The 23,567-nt window shown below is 33.3% G+C and overlaps 1 protein-coding gene across 4 annotated transcripts in view; it reads right to left on the bottom strand.

Moving 5' to 3' along the window:
* The window catches only part of LOC123533954 (T-box transcription factor TBX2-like), a 71,833-nt gene that overhangs the window by 8,151 nt on the left and 40,115 nt on the right, over positions 1–23,567 (bottom strand). Inside the window, exons 1-5 of one of the 4 annotated variants that reach the window (XM_045315952.2) lie at positions 17,573–17,829; positions 16,205–16,510; positions 10,152–10,425; positions 2,929–3,075; positions 1,706–1,782 (exon numbers count right to left, since the gene is read on the bottom strand). In XM_045315952.2, coding sequence (XP_045171887.2) covers positions 1,706–1,782; positions 2,929–3,075; positions 10,152–10,425; positions 16,205–16,510; positions 17,573–17,580 — 812 coding nt within the window. In that variant the 5' untranslated portion in view covers positions 17,581–17,829. Of the gene's footprint in view, positions 1–1,705; positions 1,783–2,928; positions 3,076–10,151; positions 10,426–16,204; positions 16,903–17,572; positions 17,830–23,567 lie in introns of those variants that run through there. The other 3 variants (XM_045315950.2, XM_045315948.2, XM_045315949.2) reach the window with 3 other exon arrangements.

Raw genomic sequence — 23,567 nt, 5'->3', positions numbered from 1 at the left:
ATTGCTCCTTTCCCCTCCCCCCCCCCCCCCCCCCCCCCCCCCCCCCCACCACCATTAATACCCCCCCCCCCCCCCACACACACACACACCCGTCCTCATCCACATCCTATAAAGAGCAAACATGTATCGAAATGTTCTAAAAAGATATACCGGTCTTAAACGTGTTTATATTTTCAAAAAAATTATCTTAAATTTCTCAGGTTTGTCTTTTGGAAAAATAAGTTAATTACTGCATGATACAGCTTCTGAAGTATGTCAAACATAGTTTAATTTTCTGCACTTTCGAAGCCGTTTAAAATAATGTTTGCTCAATGTGGTGATTTCTTTGCCAAACATTATTTTTCCTGTTTTGTTTTACACTAAAGATGTTTACTTTCTGTGTTGGAAGAAGAATTTCCGCGCGCGGAAGTCGTCTGCGATGCCACTCAGTATTTACAGCAGAGTTTCAGCGCGAGACATAATTTCATGAGCGCGAGACGAATAACTGCAGAAGACAAACTCGTGCGATAACACTCATATCAAAGCAAATATGAACATCATTTTCACCCCTTTAAACATGAATATTTTACTCCTGTACGACGGACATGGATATAAAACATTGGAAATTTGTCGCTTCTATGTAAACATAGACTGTCTACTAAGGTGATTTGGATTTCAAAAGGAGGGCGACTTGAGACTGTTTGAAGCCTGCTGCTAAGTGTGACATTAACATACACTTGATCACTTTCATACAGATAATCTTTTAATTTATGGTCAAAAACTTTTACATTTTTATACCTCTGGCTGTATATCTTTTACATCTATATGTAATTTTTGCCGTTGATACGCAATGTAAATATTTTGGCCTTGAAGTATAGTGTATAATATATTATGAAATCATATCTTGTAATACAGTCATAATTTTAACGTTTTCAGATATTATTATTTGAACAACTTTTATAAATGCTTGAACTATTCGCTAAACACGAATACATTTTCTTTCCAATTCTTCCTACTTTTGCCCAGAAAGTTAGTCGTCGGAATTTTCCCCATACCGGAAATTGCTACGATCAGTTTCTGCGGAGCTTGCGTTTTCATAATTATTCCATTATCTCAACTGAAATTAAGTAAGTGCCTTAACTTCACTCTAAGCTCCAAATTTCGTGTCTTAGGAAGCGTCTAAATATCTGGTTAAGCGTTTACAAAGCGTCCATTAACTTTGAAGCATCATAATAGGCGCTTTCGAAATATTTCTCTGATTACGGCCGAAGTGAATAAAACACTTCAATCAGTGGCTGATTTACACAAATTCTGGGGAGAAATGATTACCATGAAACAGAATTTCATCGCCAATTCGGGATAAATTGCGCTTTAAATTGCAATCATTTGCTCATCACTACCTAATCAACGTTTATGTTCTTTTGTCGAAAACTGAAGCGTGACTTGAAAAACACGCAAGGAGGGTCCTTGAGACCCAAAATTAAGTTAGGCTTCGATTTGAATGGGAGTGAATTGAAAATTAAGACTTATGACCAGGCAAAAAATGATACCTAACTCGATTATGGAAACAGAACAGCACACATCAAACAGAAAATGTGAATCAAATTGCGCGTGTCTTGTCAAATCTCGTTTGGAAATGTCGCGACCCGGAGCAGAGGGATGAACAAGTAAATCAAATAAAGCCATTTCGGATATGATGTCAATTTAATAAAGTAAAGCGACTTACTTTTTCTCTCGTCTGCCACTTCCAGTATCACGAAACCCTTTTGCGAATGGATTGTGATCTATTTTCAACTGGGTGATCTGAAACAGACAAAATATGTTTGATTATTTAATTAGTTCGGACATTTACGAACATGTTCATTTTATGTCTACCCATCGGACAGCGTTGCCCTTTGGTCAATACAAAACTCATTTGTTCCGAGTTTTGTTGAAAGCCATTGATCCGCCTTGAAACTAATGGACAGTAATGGCCAATAATCACTAGATTCATTAACTGACCACATGAAAATCATATGCTTTCGATCACAAGTCATTGCCTGCACAGAACTACCATTATGCTTGATTAGATCCTTTGTATTACCGCTCTTTTTCATGTCGTCTGCTTTAGGAGTGTAAACTGATCTGCTAATTTCAGGGACATGTCTTTTGTGCATTTATGGAGAGCTTCTCGTGTCTGATAGAAAACGTCTCAAGAAGCCTGACAATTTTGAGAGAATATCAACCAATAATAACGCGGAGAACAGGCATCGATTGTGGAACTTAATACACGATAATAATACTCAATACAGTATCATATCGGTTTCTAAGGAAGCCTATTTCCAGTTTACGTGGTAGTGGGTATTAATTCCATCATGATCGACCAATGGCAATGTTGCTAGGGGGCGCTTTTGTAGAGCGCTATTTTCTCGCAGCGTTGACGGGCGCCACACGACATCTAGGGAGTAACAAATCACTCCGCGACTACAGTTTACTTTGTAATGTAAATAGTTCTTTGAAGTTTAATTCATGGTGTGTTTTAATGGTCTCTAATGTTGGTGAGACCAGAATGTATCCACTACCGGACGATATCAGACGGGTCTCTTGATTTTGTTAAATACTTAGGAGACACATTTCAGGCTTTTATGATGTTAAAATGTCATCAATTAAACCTTGAAGTAACACAGACTGATATGACTCCGATAATTAGAGGGTCCAAATAGCTTCCAAATATTTTATGTTGACCACGCAATCTCCAGTATCAGTGATAAATATTACTACTTGTTTTCAAGAGAAAAATAAACTTACAAAAAAAAAAAAAAAAAAAAAAGCAAGAAAAAAACAACAACATTTCTTCGGGATTTTTGTTACAGGGGAATGGGTCTTCTGGGAGAAAACTACAGTTAAGGATACATCACATATTAAGCTTATTATGAATAAAAGTGTATATTGTTATAAAATGCACTTTACCTTTTCGTTTTGGTAAGCCGTGACAGCTATGAACTGAGTTTCTTTGAACACGTATGTGCGGAAAGCACTGTATGGCAACTTGAGAATGTCGTTTGCTCGGACTAGATGAAAACGAGGTTGATACTTGTGCATCGAGTTGAGTATCGTCTGCAAAAATAAGAATATAAAGATATATAATCATTACAATGGGTTATTTCTGCGAGGCTGAAATTAGTATATGGAAGACAACTCAAATTTTATTTCTATCAAACTTAAAGCAGACGCATATGATATAGTTTCAGCAACGTATTTTGAGACTTTTACAAGCTGAAAGCATGATTCAGAGCGTGATTTATATTATTTAAAAATTATCAGGCATTTTGTGCGCATACGATCGAATCCCTCAACTTATTTGATTTAAACCCAATTAATGCAAGCCCAGTGGAACTGAATCAAATAAGCTTCACTTTGGCGCCATAAAATACGAAACTGCGCGCTCCGGATCAGATATTGCGCGCCATTAGCAACGGGTTATCGAATATCTAGTATAATTTCCCTTCACAAAGGTTTTTTGGGAACTTTTTGTCAGAAATTTAGTCAAAACGACTCGGAAATTCATCAAGATATAGTCTCTTATTTCATATTTAAAACACATAATGCTTCTGCATGCCCGCACAGTTTCTTTGATGTCTTGTTTTCTCTTCTGCAATTTCTTCGCATGAGCGTCAAATTTGTGACGTCACTGCTCCCTTTTTGTCTCATTAAATAAATTACAAACATGACAAATCAAAAAAGGGAGTTTTATCAGAATCTAAGATGCCATTAGAAAAAGTCTTGAAGAAAACAGCCTGATTACAATCTATATTCTCATCTGCTTATAGAAAGGTGCAAGGCAAGGCGTCTCAGGAGAGATTCTTGCGAAATGTATAAAACATTTTCTGTTACAAATGCACTGGTTATTTTCACATGGCATCGAAATTTGATGACTTAGATATACTTTGCAGCTAAATCCATTTATGTCGTCTGCAAAAAAATTGATGTAATAATTTTGACAGCCTGAAGTTATGCGAGAAATTACTTCTGATGCCGCATATGATATGAAACCAAACGATCGCACAGCTGTCAGTTTCAGCAGAAGATGGCATTATTTCCGGGTTATTGCATCCGTTGTTTCTACGAGAATTTTTCATCAAACGATTTAAATGCATTGGAAATATATCGCAATTTAATTCGTCTGTATCTTGTCATGGCTTGTTTCTTCGTATCCTGGCGATTTTAAGTTGTATTATTTACCAAGCGTTTAATTCAAATTGACGACTTGATTCCAGTACCGCTGAAAAACACGAAAAAGACAAAAGACCGGGGAGAATTAAGCCTTCAATTCGCCTATAGGGTTTTCGATACTGATTTTAATCATGATAACAGGGTTCTTGTGAATATCACTTGTCCAGTTGGCGCCAGTTCTTATCCAATCCTATTTCAAGCCCGAATTACTTCTATATCAAGTCACTTTCGATTTTCAAGTTATATTACGGCTTATGGCTATCTCTACGTCGCTTTCACTTTTTACGCTACATTTGCGGCTTACAGACGATATGCGGCCACATTATGTGAAAGTAGGTGTATTTGAAATAGTGGGAAAATCTAATTAATATGAATCCATAGGGATATAACGTATGTGTGCTACTAAGTGGGAACTGCCACGTATCAGTTAAATTCTAATATCAGAATGTCCCGAAGCTAAGAATTTTATGTGAAATATTTCACCCTAAGCACGATTAATATATTACATTGTGTGCCTAGACACAAGTTTTATACATCAGTTTATGAATATTGTAACAAAGTTTGATCAGATTTCTGCAATTCTGCCACGCTTTAAGGCTGCTAAACACGCACAAATTGAAATATTATAAAATAGTTCTCCACCTGGATTCATTTATTAGAGATTTTAATATCCACACTGCTTCTAAGGAGAGGTTTCTATACATGAAAAGCAAGTTTTTAGATTTTAGATTTTTGTGTATGTCTCATCCTCAGAGACTTAAAGCAATCGAAAGGAGAAAACCAATCTGTCGAAGTCTTATAAAACTAATAAATTGTTTCTTTCCATAAAGAAACTATACATGTATTTTCGCATGTTAAAGAAAAAATCTTTATAAAAAGATGTTTGTGCTTCTTGCAATATTAGCCGGTCAGGTTTCCAATACATTGCAAACCTTTTTTTTAAAAAAAAGACGTCCAAACGACAGTCATACTGCTCTTTTCAATTGTATTTTGTTGTTTTGTTGTTTTAGTTACTAATGCTTGTTGATGCTTTTTTTTCTCAAAGTATAAAATTAGTGCAGCTTACAACAGTAAAGTCTCCCTGTAAATTTTAAACTGTCGGGTTATTTTTATTGCTGATGTTGCAAGTTAAAGCATTAACTGAAAAATATGTTTACCAAAAAAAAAAAAAGTCATCCAGTAATTTTCAATTTACTTTAAAGATATTTTTTTTATAAAAGTCTATGTAATTTGTCACTTTAAAGTGTCAACGACATGATTTAGAAAGATGGTTTCTAATTAATTTTCTGACACCAAAGTTTGTAATTAACAGCTTTTGATGAATAAAATGAGAAAAAGTGCGACTATTTTCATCAAATTAGGTCCGCCGTTATAGAAAATGCACTAACCCTTCGTAAACTTGCCAAAATATAAGAAATTCTTGTCCCATCGAGTCATGAAGTTAACAGCCGACGTGCGATTTTTTGTCTTGCACGCGGCGAGTTACCTCGTGAAATAGTCGCAATGGCATCTACTTCGACAGGAGATGTTAAAATGTCCTTGCTAACCACTATATCATTCTGGTCACTGTCCGAAATACACACTAGTGGTCAAAAGTTAGCCCATCTACTTTGTACAGATATGTAATACGTCAAATTAATATGTAAACTAACATGACATTTAGTGCGTAGTGTTTAGTAGGTCTAGATGCAAGTGAAAGTATAAAATACGGCCCTCAAAAAATAGACCACGTCTGTGTAATTATAAAATAGGGGAAAAATGGGCTTCACTCTGAATTTTTACTCCTTTTTATTACACACTCACACATATATTCTATATTATGAATTTATGAGACTATTGTATACAAAGAAAAAATTTGAATATTTAATATGTATAAAATTGACTATGTTCGTTTCTCACCGAAGAGATGTACTTTTCACGTTATTTCAGACAATATTTCTGTTTTCATTTGATAAAATTAGCTTCAACAGAAGAATATTATGTATTCTAATTGGATGAATCATCTTCATTGAGGATCCAGTTACACTGTTAATTATATACACCAAGAAACCCATAGATTCATTTGCAATTAATGATTTCATTAAGAATTATTATAACATATTTGCATGTTTATTGTATATCTCTTTAATCTGTGGTGATAAAATTATTATTTTCTATGAAATAAAAACTTCATGTGTAACAAAATATATATTCAAATCAATTTCTCCAAATGAAAATGCAAAAAAAAAGTTTTACAGAAGTGTTTTTTTGAATACAGTTTTCATCTGAATATATCTTTGAAGCCGAAGTCTGTATATCTTTAGTTTTTAAATCATAGTTTCTCTCCATTAGCGATCAGACATAAGTTCTGTTTTTCCCAGTCAAACATAAAGCATAAAAATCTTTATTATCTTTAATATGTAAGAATTATCACTTTGAAGGATTAATCGTGTCGCCAGTGTAATTAAAAACGCATTACATAACACTTAAAAGCAAGCCTGTATTATCCCCCACTTAGTTTAAATGTTTCATTTTTTTCTTTTACGATTACAAATATTTCAATAGCTGTGCTGTTCTGATATTTTCTTGTTTACACCCTTTTCGTTTCAAGTCGATCCTTTTTGGCACAAAAGACAGTTGCACTTTGCCATAATTAATAGTGCGGTTGTGTTCAAATCTAGTCAAAACTAGAAAAAAAATCAAAAGAGATACCAAGCTTTAAAAAGAAATGTTGAAAGCGCAATATTAAGGACATACTTGTGCAGGTCGAAATTCACAGAGTTAACTGGGTTTTTTTATATCATTTTTAGAGAAAAGGTTTATAATTAATAAATGCTACGCTATCTAAGAGTTGTAGAGTTTTATTCGATGCATATATTCCTTTTCATACAATAGTTTTTTACTCTTTTTTTTTTTTCAAAACTGCACACTGGTTTTAGTCTAGGAATATATACCTATAAAATGTCATGAATATATAAGATAAATATTTGTTTCACAAACTAAGTATAAAAATGTAGACAGATGCCGTACCTTTTTTCAGACTCAAACAGTAAAATTATTTTTCACTACAAAATGTGTATTATTTCCACATTAAAATCAAGGTAAAACGTGGTCCGACTTTCAGCCCAGATTATGTTAAGGGGCCAACCCAAGTGTAAAGGATACGGCCTTGCAGTTTAAAATACAACTAATAATTGTACCGAGTGACATTATAACATGCGTTTTATCTTAACATATAAATAGTTTCCTATCACGAATAGACCACTTCACAAGGACAGTTCTTAACGTTATGGATTTCGCACATTTTAAACGAAATATTAATTTTGTGAGATTTTGCTTTCTGTATACGAAGAAAAGTATTTATTTTGTTTTGTTACACAATATATTAATAAATTTATTATGCAACAATGTTCTTGTTGTTGATATTTCTCAGGGAAAAGTTCTGTATTATAAAAAAATAGATTTTTGCGGGTAATATCACTGTGTAACCATATTTGTACTCAAAATGGTATTGTGTTAAATAGATATGCATAATGTATTCAATGACAACCTTAATAATTTCGTCTCACTTTATACGCAATGGAGGGGATATCACTTTGCTTTTCGAAATATAATTTATTTCATAAAATATTTTAGCACACTCTACGTGTTTCAATTTGCTTAAAACTTCAAATTGAACAAAAAAAGAAATTAACCAAAAGTTCAAATTGCATGTTGACTTCCAATTTTCACAAATATTCTAGCGTGTCATACTAAATAAAGCTGTAAATTTTAGGAAACATTGTAAGAGCAAGACTGTTTAAATTCATAATTTCCATTGAAATAATTTGACATACGTTTTGTACTTTCACACATTTTAGCTATTATCAAATTCACCTTCGCCGATCTTATCTTAAGTTTTTCGGTTCAATTTCCAAATAGTCTTTATTACAGTTTTCTTTAAACCGTTCTTTTCTATTCACGACCGAGAGTATAAGGTAAAGTTTGGAAACATAATACATTCGGTGGTAAAGGATATTTCAAAACACATTTACGCACAAAACTGAAAAAAAATGATACTCCGAAAATGGATTTTTGAGTTATTATGCATTGTCTATTTTTGAAGGATTGAGCGAACGGGTCGCATCGCTACTCATTGGAAAAACAAGTTATTGTTTCAAAGGACATTTTACGTGCTAAACATTTCAAACTTTATAAAGTAAACAAGATTTCACTCCATAGCATTTACTGCACGTAAATTCTTAAAGAAACTGCAAAAAAGAAACTCCAGTGTCTTTATACTTCCTTGTTAGAGAGTAAATGAACTGCAAAGTTAAGTAATTCAAAGACAGTAGGAATATATCCTTTTTTCGTCTTTATTATTTAATTCTTTCTCTAAACATATCAATATACAACTGCCTATGAACTGTAGCTCATCATAATGCATTCACGGTGCAAGAAGTTGAAAAGGTGTATCTTAGTTTTTCATAACAGTTTACATAACATGACAAATGAACTCTCATTGACATCAAAGGCACCGACTCGAGCTTCAGGATACAGGCAAAAAACAAGGCTTGATATTTTACACCTATCCATACGTGTGCTACTTTTTTCAGCTTTGTTGGTGATTTAACAAATTATCGCTCTTCAGGCGAAGTATCTTTTTTTTTTCAAGAACGTATAAATTATGCTTGTTATATTTTTATATTACACTAATAGAAAACACGAGTTTATACAATAGGCAGCTGGCTTTTGCAGTAATCTGATAATCACAATAAATGTTTTCTATTCAGTTCGATGACAACGACAACGATAATTATTTTACAGGAGTAGTCGTTATTATTTTAGTGATAATCACAAATCAAGGTCCACCAGCTGCTTGCAACGTGTTTCTTTTATACCTCCTGAATGAAGAGTCACGGGGTTGGAACGCGACAAGCAGATTACAAGTGTTTTACCTTGTAATTTCGGTTCCAGATGCTTCAGAGTCGTATGCCGATGTAATAACAACACTTTTACAATTGCCATTTAATTTATGTTGTTATTCTTCCATTCTTCCCACAAGTACTTTTACATAGAAGAAAAAAATACCTTATATCTTCAATTCTCTTACAAGCTTTTTCCTTCCCAAAGAAATCATCAGTATATTTTTTCCTACACGGTATGTAGCATAATTATCATTTGATTAGTAAGGCGAATTATTTGTCAGACGAGGTCTTATGAACAATTAACATAAAAAGAAATTACAGTATAAGAGAGCTGAAATTCTCAGCAGACGATACAAACACTGTATCTTGATTCGTGCTTTTTTCAAGAGTGTCAACTGTGAAGAGTACTAATCTCGAAACCCTTCATCTGTAGGATTGCTTCTTACTTCCTCCGAGTTACAGACAATATGTCTTTCGTAGCAATTACATGAAATTAGATTTCAAGTGCCATCCATTAGTATACTGCTGGAACGCATATACTACATGGATACACAGCTACCGTTAGTTGAATAATTTACAATCTCACTTCTTTACCAAACGACATTATGGCCGTTCAAAATGGCGCCGTTAGTCGGGCTGGAAATTTATTACTTTGAAACACTTGAATTTCTCCGTATATGACACGATTAAAAAAATTATCAAGTCTATGTTGAAATACAAACTGCCATAAACGTACAATTATACACAAATTACAATAGAGACGTTCATACCTCATGTATATGAAGATAATTAATTTTTATACAATACATAGTTTATCTAAAGTTAAACAATTTTTCAGAGGCTCTAAAGATTTTGTACGGAAATGTGTACACTGGTTATGAAACCATTTCTAGAAAAAAAAATCGAAATAAACTTGGTTTGAGCGTCGTGGTTTCAATATGTCTTAAATATTGAGAACATTTTTTAAAAAATGGTTAAGACCTGACCGGAAATGAATTTTTGAAAGAAAAGAGAGTCCAGATCCATGAGAAAAGCAGTTAGAGCCCCTTATGCCTAAAACGGTTTGATACTGACACTTACGAAGCCATGTTTGTCCGAGATGTTGTTGGTGAGCTTCAGTTTATGGAACGACACGACTTTCTGCATCCATTGCTCTCCTGTGCTTGGAGAGTCTGGATGGATGTACATCCGCTTTGGCATTTCCGGATCCGCTTTTCCGGCGACCATCCATCTTGAATTATGAAACTTATATCGGCAGTCGTCGACTGCAACGGTATCCATGAGCAGAATGTACTTGGCGCGTTTGTCCAAACCAGTCACACGCACTTTATATGGCGGGAACATTCGTCTGCAATGAAAGAAAATGGTCTGATTTGTAGGAGTAAATTTTGTAACATTCTGACTTTACAACTTTACATATTTTTTGCGACAGTGTTTCTGACGCAAATTCGTGTTTACGATAATGTAATTTTGATGTTCGTCGTATGTCTAGGTTCAAATTGTTAATTTTGAGCGTTTCATTTTGTGCTTTATATATGAATTAAGTGGACAGTGCAATTAAAAGCTTAAAACACAGGTGAATGATTTATTAATTACTTAGCAGTTACCACAACATCATTTTCACCAGGATATTTTTGTCGTCTGCTAATGTTTTCGTTAAGTAGTTTTCTCTCCCTCCGCCCTTCGCCGTGATTTAAGTTGTTGACATATCGTCTGCTTATTTAGATCTATTAAAACTCAGGACTCGTATGCGTTTTCTAAATAAACATAGGCGTCTTAAAGCCCACTTCAAATAATTAATATGTGACACTACGAAACGTCATGAAAGTGTTTCTTGTTTGAATATTCTTTGTTTTAGCGTGCAGATTCTTACACTACGGGGAAAAGTAGTCCATTTAAGACTAGATAAATAATCCTAATGTACATATAAGGTGTGTATTTTAGTCTTTGAACTTCTCTGTGAATGACAGAAACCGAGATATGATATTTATTTCACTGTCTCGAGACGCAGACTAGAAATACTGTCGTATGTAAAAAGTAGATAACGACAAGCTACAAAGTATATACAGACGGCAAATATTTATCAGATAAAGTGTATTTTTTTCTATCCACATTTACTTAATCAGCGTTAATGCCATAAAAGGAAGTTGATAAAAGGAGATAGAACCTGCAATGTCAGTTAAAAACTTCTTTGGAAAGATGAAGCTTTGCAGAATAACAAAAAAAAAAAACAAAACAAAATATATAAAAGAATTTCTATTTCTTTTTCATTTGAATATTAAAAATTTCAAAAGTATTTCATTTGATTTAACTCGTTGTTAAGTTTAGACGGTGTCATAAGATTTGCAAACGAGTAAGAATTACTCGTATTAGAAAAGTTTAAACAGATCCGCAACTCATGCTGCGGAGTTACATAATTTTAATGTGATTTGATTTGAGTAAATCTCTAATGAATTGAACAGAATCCGACTTGCTGATAAGACAGATTTATGTGCGATTTTATTTACTGTTTCCAGTCTATAAAATTTGCAGACTGTGTACAATGAATTAGCAAAAATCGTGTCATTTTGGGCTGGTCTAATTCGTGTCATTGATAACAACCGAGCAACTCCGAATTAAAATTAAGGGATTTCTGTAACAAATTTATCTGTTTTATATCAAGGGATCAGTGCTTAATCCGAAATGATACCAATATTAGTGACAGTGAAAACAGATAAGGGGTTTTGGTTTTAGAGCTAACCGGGCTTTTAAGGAATGCACAGAAAAAAAAGAAAAAATATGAAAAACTGCAATGTATGTTAATAAGTTGCATAAAGTAATTATTAATGGTAGTTTGAATTTAATATTGACTACATGTTCTCATAAAACAATGATTTCCGAGTTTAAATATTTCAGCATTAACTGTTACTGTCTTACAAAATTAAGTGTTGCTTTACGGGAGAAGTTAATGTTCAAAATATTTCCATATCATTATTCAAATCAGTATTTTCATATGTAGGACTTTGCCTTAAATTCGAGACATTAATGTACAGAAAATGTAGCGTATTTGTAAGATATTATACTTTGAGGTGCCAGAAATCTTGAGTGGGGCTTAATTATGTGAATTTACTACCACTATTAAACTGCAGTCGTCGCAATTTATTTGCATACATAATTAATGATAATTAATGAATAAATAGTGAGCGTTTATTTCGTGCTGATACCTCAGACTTCGTAATTAATTTATAGCGAACAAGTGCAATTTTGGTATACAATATAAACTGCTAAATGGTAAATTCGGCAGTTTAAGTGACTGCACAATAGCGCTTGACTTAATAAGACCAATAAATGTGGCATTATTTTTCTGGGAAAATAGCCACTTTTTAGATATCAAGATGCCATGAGGACCTTATGACCTAATAGAATACAATGGGCAATTCCTTTTATGTTTGAATGTGGCACGGATTTTTTTTATAAACTGAACAGAACTGTCATAATTCTAATTCTCATTAACATAAACATATATTGCACAAACTGCTTAGTCAATAGCATAACAGAGGACATAATTAAAAGAAGAGCACATTAAAAAGAAAGAAAACAGTTCTTTCTTGTTCTGGGCTGGTAAAAATAATAAGATGCAACTATTTTATACGACATGCCTGTACGTGTGTTTTTTGTTCTGTTTTTAATCATATAATCGTTGTTTTTAAATCTTGGTATTTTCTAGTCGCGGTAAAAAATCTCGTCGCGACGGGCACCCTGTAAATTTAAAGTCGGTAAATCCGCTTTAATGCTATTCTATAATTGCTAACAAAAACAATGCCACTCTCTTTTTTATTTCTTGCGTAAAATTTGCAAAATTCCATCCATTTGTCGCCTCGTGTTTAACGTGCTGTAAAACTTGGCGTTACTTTTGGTTAAACGCAAATTACCGTAATTAATCGTGTATTTATAAGTATTGAAATACTTATCTATAGTTAGCTAATAGGTATTATTTTGTAAGATAAATAGTTTTACACTGTAGATGGTGGCACTCACTCGTTAATAATGAGATATTTGGTATAAATAGTCCAGTAAACCAACATAACTATGATCCTCTTTCATTCTTACTTTTTCTCTTTCTTTATTTTCGATTTTCTTTTATTCATAAAAAATTTCATTTGATTTATTTCATCACAGACCATCTATATGGGATGTTAATTGATTTTTTTTCTGTACACATTGCAAAAAGAAGAAACACCGTTATTAATTTGATTTTAATTCATTTGCATAGAAAAAAAACACATCTTGTTGTGAGTTCCATCTGAAGACAGAAAAAATGGAGACGTGATTTTTAAAAGTCTAACAGTCTTGAAAATTAAGTGATATTTTTATGGTTCTAAGATGTGTTTGATTACATTTTACCCGCACATTTTCATAAGCACAGCATGTCGAAAAATGGAACCACATGTTCGATTAACAAGAACAGTGCATATATTTAAAAAGGTGTGAAATCGAGCATTATTTCGATAGTATCATTCATCGTTTAGAATCCACGTTCTGAATTACGCGAACGATTCTTTTGATGTTGCGAAAATTCCTAATCAATCCCCCCATCACATTTAGCTGACGGGGTTTAGGGAGAAATAAGAAAGGGCTGCCCTCTTATCAGATAGGGCACGGTGCTGGGGATAATGCCTTCCTTGATTATAAAAAAATTAGTTGTTTTCATTCTCCTTTCACTGATAATAGTCAGTCATTTTTTTAAGGTTAATCGTGCTCCTGTTTTGATATTGTAATTTATTGAAAATCATCATTAACAAGCAGGAAGTCATAAATGAGCCATCTATTATATATTTATTTTCGTAGGCTCAATGATACAATTTTACTATTTCGACATTTCGATATTGTGAGAAATGATGGAGTTATTTTCTATATACAAAGTCTTGCCAAATTTTTTTTCTTATCAAAGACATCAAACAGCTCAATAAATGTCCGATTTATTTATCCCTATAGAAACGAAGTTAAATAAAGAAATCATAGAAAGTCCTTTTTACTCTAATCATAAACTATAAATGAATTACTAGTATTGGAATTTAAAATTTGGGGGAATTATACTTTTTCTCATCAGTTGAAATTATTGTGTAACTTTTAAGAAATTCCCATGAAAGGCCGAGATTTTATGCAATTTACATAAGCATATCCGCGCCAAGAATTTTACATATATTCATCAAACATCTCGAAAATACACAATATCAAAATAACAGCAAATCCGTCTCGAAAAGTCTTGTTGGGATTAGACAAGATCAGCATTCAGTTTAGTGTTTTTAAATTGCCTTTAATGCGTTAGGCTGATTCTACAAGATACTCCCTGAGATAGAGCGGCGCTAACAGGCTTTCCGCAGCTTCGAAAACCGACACTTTGGCGAGCAGCTAAGCATTCGTGCGATACCGTGAATATGTTTTTAATTTAGATATGTATATTTTGATGGCTTACGATTAAATCATATAAAACATTTAAAGAGAAATATCTTCACAGAGGTGCGAAAGTGTTGAGAAACGGCGCTAGATCATTATTTAATGTTTATTCGGCGTCTGTGGCGGAAAGGAACAGAGAGAGTAAGGGCGACAGACAGGGGTCTGCCTAAATGGCTTATCAGTAACTATCTCAGAATTAGAAACCTTTCGACTGGGACTAAAATACTGCTTTGGTGGTCGCGAGAAGTTTAATCTGAAGCAATGACAAAATAAATGTGTGAAAATACTAATGCTTTGACGTTAAAATTATTTGATAGAAATCTTTGATACACATGATGTATTTGGCGTTTGAAATACACTCTCTGATCATGAATTCTTTATATGCTTTCACAGTCGTTATTTTATTACATTTGTTTTACTTGTTGTTTTTTTTTTGTCTTTTTTTTTTCGCTTGAAAGCGTGTACTCCTTAGTTAAGTCATTGCATAAACATGTAGTTTTGAAACAGCGGATGACTGTTTTTTGTTTTCTTTTTCAACATAAGAAGTAGCAGAAACAATACAATTATTTTTGAGAATTCTGTTTAAAAAACAAAAGAATTTTCCATAGAGTAAATGCCAGAACACTAATTATGTTGAAAAGAAGTTCTTATAGAAGGCTGAAAGAAATGCAAAAGATCGCTTGACCTGTTGTTATGGTTTATTCATATTTTGTATTGATGTAGAGTGTCGGCTTTATTTTCAACAAACATAAAATTATATTCGTCCTTTTATTTGTCTCTGTATTTAGAGATAAATTATTAAAGCATGCATTGCCAACACTTTGACCCAGGAATTCATTTTGTTTCCATATTTGTATGATTTTTAATATTTTTTGAAGCATTAAGCCAGTGTAAATTGGATTCATCAATAACTAAATGCCATGAAATAATAAAAACAACAACAGTTGTATTCAATTCCAAGTAGAGTGGTGTTGGTGGGGCATTTTAAAAATGTAACAATATATATATTTAAAAAAATGTGCTCATAAGAGGTTGTCAGTTCTTCATATGAATAAAATCATAAAAACAACATATATACTTTCATTAAATAACCTTTTGAAGAAAAGGGAAGTGATTTTATACATTCAAAATACTTAACATTTTTTTCAGTCTGTAATGGAAATAATAAAATAAATATCATTTTACTTTTTTAAACTTAAAAAGTTACTTACTTACTTATTCATTTCTTTACTTATGTGCTTTACTTTATTTTACAGGGTAAACAAATACGAAACAATGATCCTTTCATCTGGTTGCTTTCAAAATTGCCTTTTCTGTTTTTTACTAAAATAGGGGTCTTTTAGTTCTTAATGAATTTGATTTTAACCCGGTTACCTATTGTAAAAACTTAATTAGTTCAAGACAGTTTGTAAAGAAATGGTGACTTTTTCCTTAAGTATGCTTGCGTCATATGTATAAGATGCACACATGCCTTTCTGAAAGTACAAACATTTTGTTATTTTCCTTTCATGTTTTTGTAATAAGATAAATTTGTTAATTTTGTGTGCACCTTATAAGCTGAAAAACTTCATTGATATTAAAAGAAATAAATATTTTACAAGTGTACAAGTACTATTTGTCATTTCATAATTATTATACATGTTAAATAAGTAATGTTTGATTGGTAAAATAAAGTATGACTAAATTCTTACCTGCCAGACTTTGTAATAACCATTTCAGTTCCTAATGTATTAAATTGTTCCCACAAATCTTTGCCTTCAAGTTCTACTTTAGGGTCATCCTGAACCTCGGACTCTGGAGGCTCGAGACTCCTTATCGGTCTCAGATGTTGGTAAGGTCCTAGTAAGTCCGCAGGTGTGATCGGGGACCTGCCCATGCTCTGTTGAAGTTTTGGGAGAATCGAACTTGCAAGTCCCGGGTGCTGAAATCCAGCCAGCCCTGGAAGATAGTTGGCTTGAGCAGCCAGCAATGAGTTCATGCCACTGTAGTCCGACGGCCTGTGAAGTAAAAATGGATTATAAGCCATTTGGCTTGATTCCGGGTTACTCCCTGGGAAAATCATTAGTAACAGGTAAGAATTTCATATATGATGTCCTAGATATAAAACAGCAATGCTAAGTCTTGCAGTCACAAAACAATAAATGTTTAAATATAACACATCTAATGTTTCATAAATTGTAAATAAATAAGTCCGTCAAATATATATTAAACGTCACGCGTTTATAAACCTTAAAATATTTTTGAACACGTATAGTCCAGTAAGTTTATAATCCGTTATAAGTGTCTCTTCCCAACCACACCTACATCAAATACAGAGAACACAGAATTCACAAAACATGTATGCTATCTTTAAAGACGAGATAGAATTTGCGTTATTTTCTGAAGCGCTACTCTAACACTCTGCGATTAGCATATTTGTTTTCTTGTAATTCGACACTAATTGGCTTTCATGCGGTTGGTCGATCGACAGTTGTTGGCCAATCAATGTGGCGATTGGGCGGGACCTAATTTGAATATGCAAATAGTCTCGCGCTATCAATCACAATGTTAAGAGTTCTGTCTTGTCAGATAGTCGTAAAATGTTGTCAAACTGTCAGCGAAGTTCAATTCATAACCAATAGAGATAAAAGTAGGCGGATTGGGAAGGCGGGACTTACAAAATATTGTACACTACCGTATTTCGCTGTATCAGTAACGAGAAATAATACTTTTATCAATATGTTGTCATTGTATTATATATGTATTGTCTTGTTTGGTTTGCCAAAAAAAATGAAAAATTAGTACTATTAGCTTTCCAAAGAAAAATTATCTCGCCGGAATATGCAGTTCTTAACATAATGAAATACATTCATAACGAAGCCACAATATTTGCTGTAAAATATATACTTTGTATTCTCATACTAAAATAAACAAATTACCTTTATTCTAATAGTTATAAATTATATGACTCAAGCCTGCTTTTAAATGTTATTGTCCATCATTTAAAAGTATATATGTTAATGCACTTATTGCTCAAATCTTAATATAACATAGAGTATAATAGTTTTGTTGGTACCTACCAGTCCATTCTATAAATAATTGTATGAATAAATAAATTCCAAGAATATAAATCACTTTGCTGCAATATGAATTAAGTAATTATCGCTCAAAATGAGATCTTATAATTCCACTTATGTTTCAAACTTAAAAATATCCCATTATTGAAAAAAATGTACAGCCGTGCAACCGAACAGAAAAAAACACAACTCCTTGTTACACGAATCACAAATACGTATCAATTACAAAATTATTTAACAAGTGGTTGCGACATCGGTTAATTTGACATGAAATTAGCACACAAGAATATAATCAAGCTAATGAACGCTATATGTATAAAGTAGGGACGTACTTGATTAGTGGGCGGTGCTTGGGAGAATATGTTCTTAGACAGTGTGGCGTTATGTGTCACGTTCGGTGTTCACAACGCTCGGCTGATTGAAACAAGCGGCTAAAAATGGCGCCACAGTAGCGTACTCGGTATCACGGTTCGAACCGGCACGAAACTTTCGGTGCAAATGTTTATATTATCTTTTATAGGTAAAAATTGATAAAATTTTACACGTGATTTAGTAGTCTCATCAACATTCAATAATTTAGCAGAGCAATAACCTCGTTTTTCCACATTCAATTTGTTCAAAAACTTGATTTTTACGGGCTCAGAATATTAAGTGTGTCTAGAAACGATTCGAACAATTTTTAACACACTGACAATATATATTAAATGTAAAATTGTTTTCTTTTTCTCACATTTTTAAAAAAAGCAGTCAACATTATATCATATTAACTCCAGACGAAATTAAATATAGGATGAAAACTAAAATACACTGAAAATTGTTTAAAAGAAATTGCAGTTTGCAATAAGAAATATCGGAATACAATGTCACGTCGCTTAAACTCATATCGTACGTGTATTCCGTGCGATATTGGTATTCCTGGAAGTGCCATATCGATTCTGTTATTTCCATGACGCATGCGCACAATATTTGGTCACTGCTGTATAAAATGCATGACACTTATACAACTTCCGTATATTTTCAAAAATTGCAATTTCGATGATTAAAATCAACGATTATTATAAAGAAGAATATGAAACAAACGCAATGACACGTAAATATTGTTAGATACTGTCACCAGTCGGGATAAATAACACACATCTAAGACTGAAATCTTATCAATTTTTAATCAGATTTTACACCAATGTCATCTTCTATCTAAAATAGTGCTGTAAAATATTTCAAAATACGACATTATTTCACAGAAAATTTTACCACAATAGCAAGAATTTTAAAAGGACATGAACACAATGCACTACGTGTGTAATATAGATGTTTTATACAACGCAAAAGGAGAACACTTTCATAGAATAAGCAAACATTTTTTTTCTCTCTCTCTGAAATAATTTTATAAATTAACATATTTTTATAAAGGATTTTTGCATTTTTAAAAGGCATAATTAATTTTCACGATAATAAGAACCATTTTTTTTAAATTTCTTTTTTAAGAAACCGAATCAGACCATTCATCAAAATTTTGTCATTTCTTTTATACATTCGTATTTGTTTTGGCATATTACACCACGCTTTGCAAATTTATAAAGCAAATAGTCCTAAGAGTAAAACAACAATTGTAACGGGTTGGATGTCTGGATTAAATCAACACTAACATGATTTGATAAATGATGTTTATGGTGTTGAGTTGCAATCGGGAGCCCCAAGGGTCATGTTGATGGTAAAGCACAAGTTCAGTACCCCACCCACTGTTGTTGTGATCGATCTGTGTTATCAAAATCAATGATCGATCTCTGATCGGACCTGATCAGAAATGAAAACAACCTTCATGTGGAGGAATTATCGCAGATCAAGTAAGAAAGAAGTGGAGAAATGATTAATTATTATTTGTTATTTCGATGATAAACGGGATTTATTACATAAGAAGTTCACAAGGCGGATTCCCCCCTGATTTTTTACGGCGCCGAAGGTGCAAAACACAATAGCGGATTAGGTCCACTTTTTTGAGGGATTAAAAAGTCGCGACTTGGGACATAAATGGGCTACTGGAATGTGTCTGGGTAATTACTGAAGACACGCTCCCTACTGATTAAACTTGAGGGTTTCCTTGATAAATACAGACTAAAAAGTATGCTTTAATGCAAACATTATATTCGCCTTCTAAAGAGTGCTGAACCCCAGTGAGTTACCTATCAGAACAACAAGGGCAGCTAACACGATGCGCATTAATTAACTCTGAACGGATTTTTTTCCGATTGGTAAATCAGAATGAAAAAATGAAAACGAAAGTTTTAATTGCCATGTATATATACAATACCTGTTTATAACCATCCCCTGATGCTCAAATAACGTATACTAAACTATAGTTTTGATATTAATTATAAATCAATAATTTAGAAAATTATCATTATTAAAACGGGAGGTGATATCAAAGATTTATTGATTTGTTGAATGTTGATATATATTTTTCCTACTGCGGCCGTCAAAAACCTGTCTTATTAAAGTGTCAAATTTCGTGAAAAATTAATTGTTGCCGCTTTCAAGGCAAGGAGATTTTACATTTTGATATTAAAACAAGGTGTCGTCTGATGTAATCTGTTTTATAAAGAAATTAAAACCACAATGTAAAACTGGCGAAAACACTCCAGTCATTTCTTTAACAGATCTTCATCAAGGTTTAATAAACTACATTGTTGTTGTGTCATCGATCGAGATCAAAATTTGTGATATAACAATCAAACTTGATATGGCATATGTCGATAGTATATACAAACTATTATCAGATTAATCAAACACTGTTACTTCTAAGCAGACTATCTGTCTACATACGCGGTGTTTTAATGCTGTTGTTGATGATGATAAAAATGCCGATGATGATGATCTTAATGATTATATGATGGCAATGACAATCACTACGACCCCAATATTGCTGTTGCTGCTACTGCTAAGGATGATGATGATGATGGTGATTTTCTTGTTGAATGACGACAATGATGTGGTAGTGTAGTTCTTACGACGTTAATGATTACGGTGATGATTACGATGATGATCATGATAATAACGTTGCAGATGCTGTTGCTGCTGCTGGTGATGACAATGATGACGAGGAGGAAGACTACCGGTATGATGTTCACGGGGATGATAGTGGTGGTGGTGGCAGTGATGACGACGACGACAACGATGATAAGAATTAAATCGATCACAAGATATTGAAAGAATCATCTGGTTAATGTTCCGTATGCTCCATAAAAGTTAAAAATCAGGCAATGACGTTGCAGTCATTAAGTCTAATATAAAGATGCATCAATTTATGTTTCCTGTACAGCTCGTGCTTTGGGCATGATTTGGATGCGGAAAAAAGCAACGGGGTCTGTGACAAAACGTGTTTTTCTACCAACGATTTATGATCTATAAACCTGAAATCTCACTCTGATAATTTCGTTTTATACTCGCCTTCCAACGTAGTCCATAAAATTTATTTCACCATTGTTTACACAAAAATCGTTTCTTCTCGTGTTTGCCCAGGAGAGGTGTGCATGAAACATAACATTTTATACACTTGTACGTTATAAAAATTTCGTTTTCTCTTTGATTTCTGATATCAGACGCAACATTTTGTTTACCTATAGCCTCAGCAATGTCGTCTGTTTCTGAAACAACAGATTGCAAATAAAAATAATGGACTGGGTCACAAACGAGTGAGGATAAAAAGAAATATTAAAGATCCCTGTAATAAAATACTTAACTTTTGATTATTTACGCAGTAAAACAATAACGTCGACGTTTTTGCTGTTTTAAACGGCGCTAAACTTGTGCTCAAAGAAAACTGGAGATGAGGCTGCTAACTGTATTATCTCTAAATGAAATAAACAATTCGGAAACGAATAGTTTCGTCCTGAATGACACGGAAATATGCACACTTCCCATCTTAATTTGTCTTGAAAGTTCTATAATTCTTTTAATTCTTTTACCGGAAGTATCCCCCCCCCCCCCCCCCCCCAAAAAAAAAGGCAAAGCTTTCTCAAAAATCAAGACTAGTAATCAAGCTGCCAGAAGGCATTGTGTAACTTATATAACTTTTTATTTTCCTTTTTCGTTTTCGGTGAAACTTACTGATAGAGTGAACATGTTGGGCAGGGATAGTGTGTACACACAATCTCTTTGATCTTTTAGTTTATCTTTTTGTGTTAACCTTAAAAGTAGAATTCAACTTTTTTGTTTTAAAAAGATAAACGTAATGACTAAAACAATATCAGATGCGTTACGCGCATGGAATTGTAGAAATGTTTAAAAGTTGCACAACCGTATTATGAAAGAAAAACATTGCATTATACTTATATACTCATGTCTCCATCTAATTTGCATGTATGCACTGTTTGTGCCGAAACTTTGCAGTGTATTTACAACTTAATGACTTTCTCAGCGACGAGCCATGAAGTGGGTCTGAGTATACTAAATAAATATTATTCCTACACTTCTTTTGTAATTGCAATTAAGTCTTCAAGGTTTATTATATTAAATGAAAATTATCTGATAAAATTTCCGACAAAGTTTATGCGAAAGTAAGGCGTTTACAATTAAGATGGCGGCGTGATTACGCAATCTTGAGTAGCGGTCTTAGACTTTATCGTAAATCGAGGTTGACGCCGTAAATTCCGGAAGTTGCGTTCGTACTCGGGACATTTCGCGCACTATGTCATAGACTGGCACATCTGAATCAGATTAAGAATGGCTTCATTTATTAAGATCTACCTGGTGTGTACAGCAGACTTTGAAATCTAGAGGGTGCTTTTGAAATAACAAGTTTTTAATGTGTTCAAATATATAAAAAAATGTTTAAAATAGTTTGGTGCGTCATAAAATTCTCATACGGTTTCAGATGTATGGAAAAAATTGACAGGCAAAACGGCTTAGCACTTTCAGACAATAATGAGGCGAAAGGCAATTTACACGTTCACGTTACATAAAAGCGACTTATGACAAATGCGTCAGATTTCACTGACTCTGGGAACATACAGACGTGTAAACGTTCACGATATCACCATTCATATGCTAATTTCTGAGGCAATTTACGCTTTAAATTGTTAAAATCCATCAGAACGGGTGAAAATGACCCCAGTTTGACGATATTAACTGGACGTCAGGAGCTATTGCGATAATGGTTAAACAAGTGGTCACTCAATTAACTCATTTCCTAGACAGAACTTGTTTTAAACTGAGTTTGGTCATAGCTGATGAAATACAATCTTACGGATATCGGACTATTTATAAAAATACAAATATTCTAGACGTTTAGAAATTACGAAACATGATGACTTCTTAGCGGTCCTGTGTAAACTCGGCAAGTGTAATTATAAAGAAAAAGTATACTTTGAAAAAAAAAACAAACTTTTCAAGCATGGTCTTTAAATCTTCTGAAAAACAAAAGGTCTTCTGCCAAATATTGTAACATGTCGTTTTTTGCTAGCATGTTTCAAACTTTGATACATCAGCAATTGTAAGCTTTTAAAACACTTGATTCCGTTTAGCCGCCAGAATTGAACATAAACCATAAATTATATCACTTTTAAATCGCTTTACAAATGTCCTGGCTTATAAAACTTGAGATCTTTCTCAGATTATAGTCGAATAAGTTCACAAAAAAGAAGAATAAAATATAGAAATAGATAGAAAGCTTGATTAGGATCAGTCTGTCTCCACGACAAACCATCCTCTATAAAATAGCAGCGTTTAATCTCCAGGCTTCAGATGAGTTCCTTAATTTAACGCATTTATTGCTATATTAACTAGCAGATATAAGAACTCTATTTCAGATGCAGTTTTGTTTGAAAATAACCACATGACGTCTGGGGCATTTTCTGCTTGGCACGGCGTTTATCCTGGTCGCCAACTCAAAACGTATTGCGTGCGTTCGGTGATGAAAACGGACTTGCGCACCTATAATCTGCCTCATCCTATTAAAGAACTGAGATAAAATAGCCATTTTTACGGCTAAATTGTAGTAAAA

Source organism: Mercenaria mercenaria, chromosome 12 (assembly GCF_021730395.1).
Source record: "Mercenaria mercenaria strain notata chromosome 12, MADL_Memer_1, whole genome shotgun sequence".
In the NCBI taxonomy this organism is placed as follows: Eukaryota; Metazoa; Mollusca; class Bivalvia; order Venerida; family Veneridae; genus Mercenaria; species Mercenaria mercenaria.
The sequence above is the reverse complement of the archived record's forward strand: the minus strand, read 5'-3'. Positions and strand labels throughout refer to the sequence as shown.